The 2,802-nt window shown below is 46.1% G+C and overlaps 1 gene segment (V, D, J or C); it reads right to left on the minus strand.

Annotated features, from left to right (window-relative positions):
* Positions 1 to 236: 236 nt before the first annotated feature.
* On the minus strand, positions 237 to 1,165 carry LOC133473615 (T cell receptor alpha variable 18-like). The segment is given in 2 exon segments: positions 237 to 723; positions 791 to 1,165. Coding segments are annotated over 2 exon segments (441 nt in total).
* Positions 1,166 to 2,802: the final 1,637 nt, after the last annotated feature.

Raw genomic sequence — 2,802 nt, forward strand, 5'->3', positions numbered from 1 at the left:
CGTGTTGTTTGTTTTGTGCGTCTTCAACTCAGGCAGGAAGTGTATACGTGTGAGTGGCAGCCGCAGAGCTGTTTCGGGGTCACACACGCATGCTCTTCCCCATAGCATACTGTACTTTTTAAAATTGTATTTATTTAACAAAGCATGTTTATAAACCACTGGTCTATCAACTGACTTCTGTGCAGGCAGCTCGGGTTCAGTTCGCGCTCAGTGATGGTGTGAATGATTTCTGTAAGTGGATCTCATTTCTTTTATTGGCAACATATAAACAAAATATTTCTTTCAAATTCAACACACCAAAGAGAAAATTGTTAACAACCATTCAAAATCAAGCCGTTCGCTCCACACCCCCAATGTGACGTGGCACGAGACGGGTGCAGGTGTTTTTGTGCAGGCACGCCAGCGGATGTGTCAGCGTGGGCCGCAGGGCACAGTAGTAGAGTGCCGAGTCGCTCAGCTTCACGCTCTCGATATGCAGAGGAGCTTGCGTGGCGCTGGCGTCCATGCTGGAGCGAAACCTGTCGGCGTACTTCTTCTCCGTCTTGCCCTGACCGATCTTTGAGATGCTCAGAACAAACTCGGGTGCTGCGTTCACTTGCTGTTTGTACCAGAAGATACAGTCGTCGCTCTGTGTGCTGTCGTAGCTGCAGTCCAGCGTCACCCTTGCGCCCTCCACAGCGTAGACATCGCCCGCCGGCTGGTGCACTGTTTGCTGACCGTTTCCTGTCAAGAGAGCGACAAAGGTGTTCAGACGCCAGCTGAAAGCAGCAGTGACCTCAAATGACCTCACCGAGACTCAAAGCAGCCGTCAGCACGCACACGAGCACACGATTCATGTCTGCACTGGCAGTCTGCGTGAATGCTGACTTGTGGCTGTGGAGGTGCGGCCTTCGCTTCCTGTTGCAATGACATCAACGTGCTCCTTGTCAGACATGTCCTCCGTCATCGCAGCACCGCACAGTGGTTCTTCCCTCTCGCCTGAATGTCATCTTCATCACATCTGCTTCTACTTCGTCTTCGGAATACTGGCTGATAAGCCGGTGTGGAGGAGAAGCAGGCTTTTTCTATGACACAGGCAGGCCCATGTCACTGCTAGCCAAGTCACATAAGGTTTCCAAGTTTCCTTCAGCAATCACCATGTGGTCTTCGGATCTCATCACACCACCTTGAGAAGAACAGCCACAGATGTGGACAGAATTGTTGGTACCCTTCTGTTTGACAAAGAATGAAAGTGGCCTGGACAAAATTAATGCTTCATAGCTTTATGTTTCTTTGCTCAACAATTTGAGCCATTCACTACAATCAAACAATTTCTGTAAATATTAATGAGATTTCCGAATCATTTCTGAAAAGAATTAGGACGAGTCCCTAAATTATATAATGATTTTGGTGTAGGGCAGAGATGGGCAACTGGCAGATAACTTGCACATCTGTGAAGGCACCATTAAAATGCTGAAATGTACATACAGGTTTCGGAGCAACATATGCTGCCATCCAAGCAATGTCTTTTTTGGGGGGATTTCCCTGCTTATTTCAGCAAGACAATACCAAGCCACATTCTTCCCGTGTTACAAAATCGTGGCTTTGGAGTAAAAGAGTGCGCTCAAGACTGGCCCGCCAACAGTCGAGGCCTCTCTGCCATTGAAAATGTGTGGCACATTATGAAGTGCAAAATACGACAACAGAGACCCGTTGAGCAACTTAAGTTGTACATCAAGCAAAAATTGGGAAATGATCCAGCCGCAAAGCTTCAACAATTTGTGTCCTCAGTTCCCAAACACTTACTGAGTGTTGTTAAAAGGAAAGGTGAAACATGCTTTTTTGGAAGGTGTTGCAGGCATCAAATTCAAAACGAGTGAATATTTGCAAAAAAACAATATCAGTTTGAACATTAAATATTTTGTCTTCGCGGTGTAGTTAATTGAATATAGTTTGAAAATGATTTGTAAATCATTGCATTCTGTTTTTATGTATGTTTTACACAACTTCATTGGAATTGGGGTTTGTATGAGGTTGGGAGGCAGTTCACATCCAAACAGCAGCTCCGGAGGCTTTCGTAACATCCCGCAAAGAAATTCAAAACAGAACTTCTCCCAAAAGTCCAATGGATGCAAGAATTGGGAAGCTGCTATCAAACAACAGGCCCATATTCCAAAATTTAAGTCAAACTATTTTCAGTTCTTTAAAACCTATAAAATGTCTTGAAACACTAATGTGCATAATAATTTGAAACAAGGTAAATAAAGTTTTGTTTTTTTTTGGGAGATTTTTTTTGTAAGCTACTAGAGGGGAGTGTGATGTGATGAGCTTAGGAAGAGGAAATGTTCTTGTAACAAGAATGTGGCGCTTGTGTCACTGTGGTCTTCACAGCACAGTAGTACACTGCAGAGTGCTCAATTGTCACATCCTCGATGTGCAGGTGCACTCGTCTCCTGTCACTTTCCACGCTCGCCGATATTCCTTGCTTGGCGCTTGAACGTGCTGCCGCTTCCCAAGTGGGAAAGCAGGAAGTGTGGTGCTTGTCCAGGAAGTTGTTGGTACCAGAAGAAATAATCACCACCAGTAGGCACTGTGGCGTAAACGTACGACAGTGTCACCTGTTTGCCTTCTGATGCCAACACTTCGCCCGTGACTGCCTCAAGCTGGTCACCGCTGGCGCCTGAAGGATGAGACAAGCGTGTTTCAGCATGAACCTGTCGAGTGACCCTTGACCTCGGCGAGCAGCACTCACCTGCCACAGTGATGACGAGCAGCGACCAAGCAGACAGAAACATGCTGAATGAATTTCCGTCAACTCCGCTC

Source organism: Phyllopteryx taeniolatus, unplaced genomic scaffold, assembly GCF_024500385.1.
Source record: "Phyllopteryx taeniolatus isolate TA_2022b unplaced genomic scaffold, UOR_Ptae_1.2 contig_290, whole genome shotgun sequence".
Taxonomy (NCBI): Eukaryota; Metazoa; Chordata; class Actinopteri; order Syngnathiformes; family Syngnathidae; genus Phyllopteryx; species Phyllopteryx taeniolatus.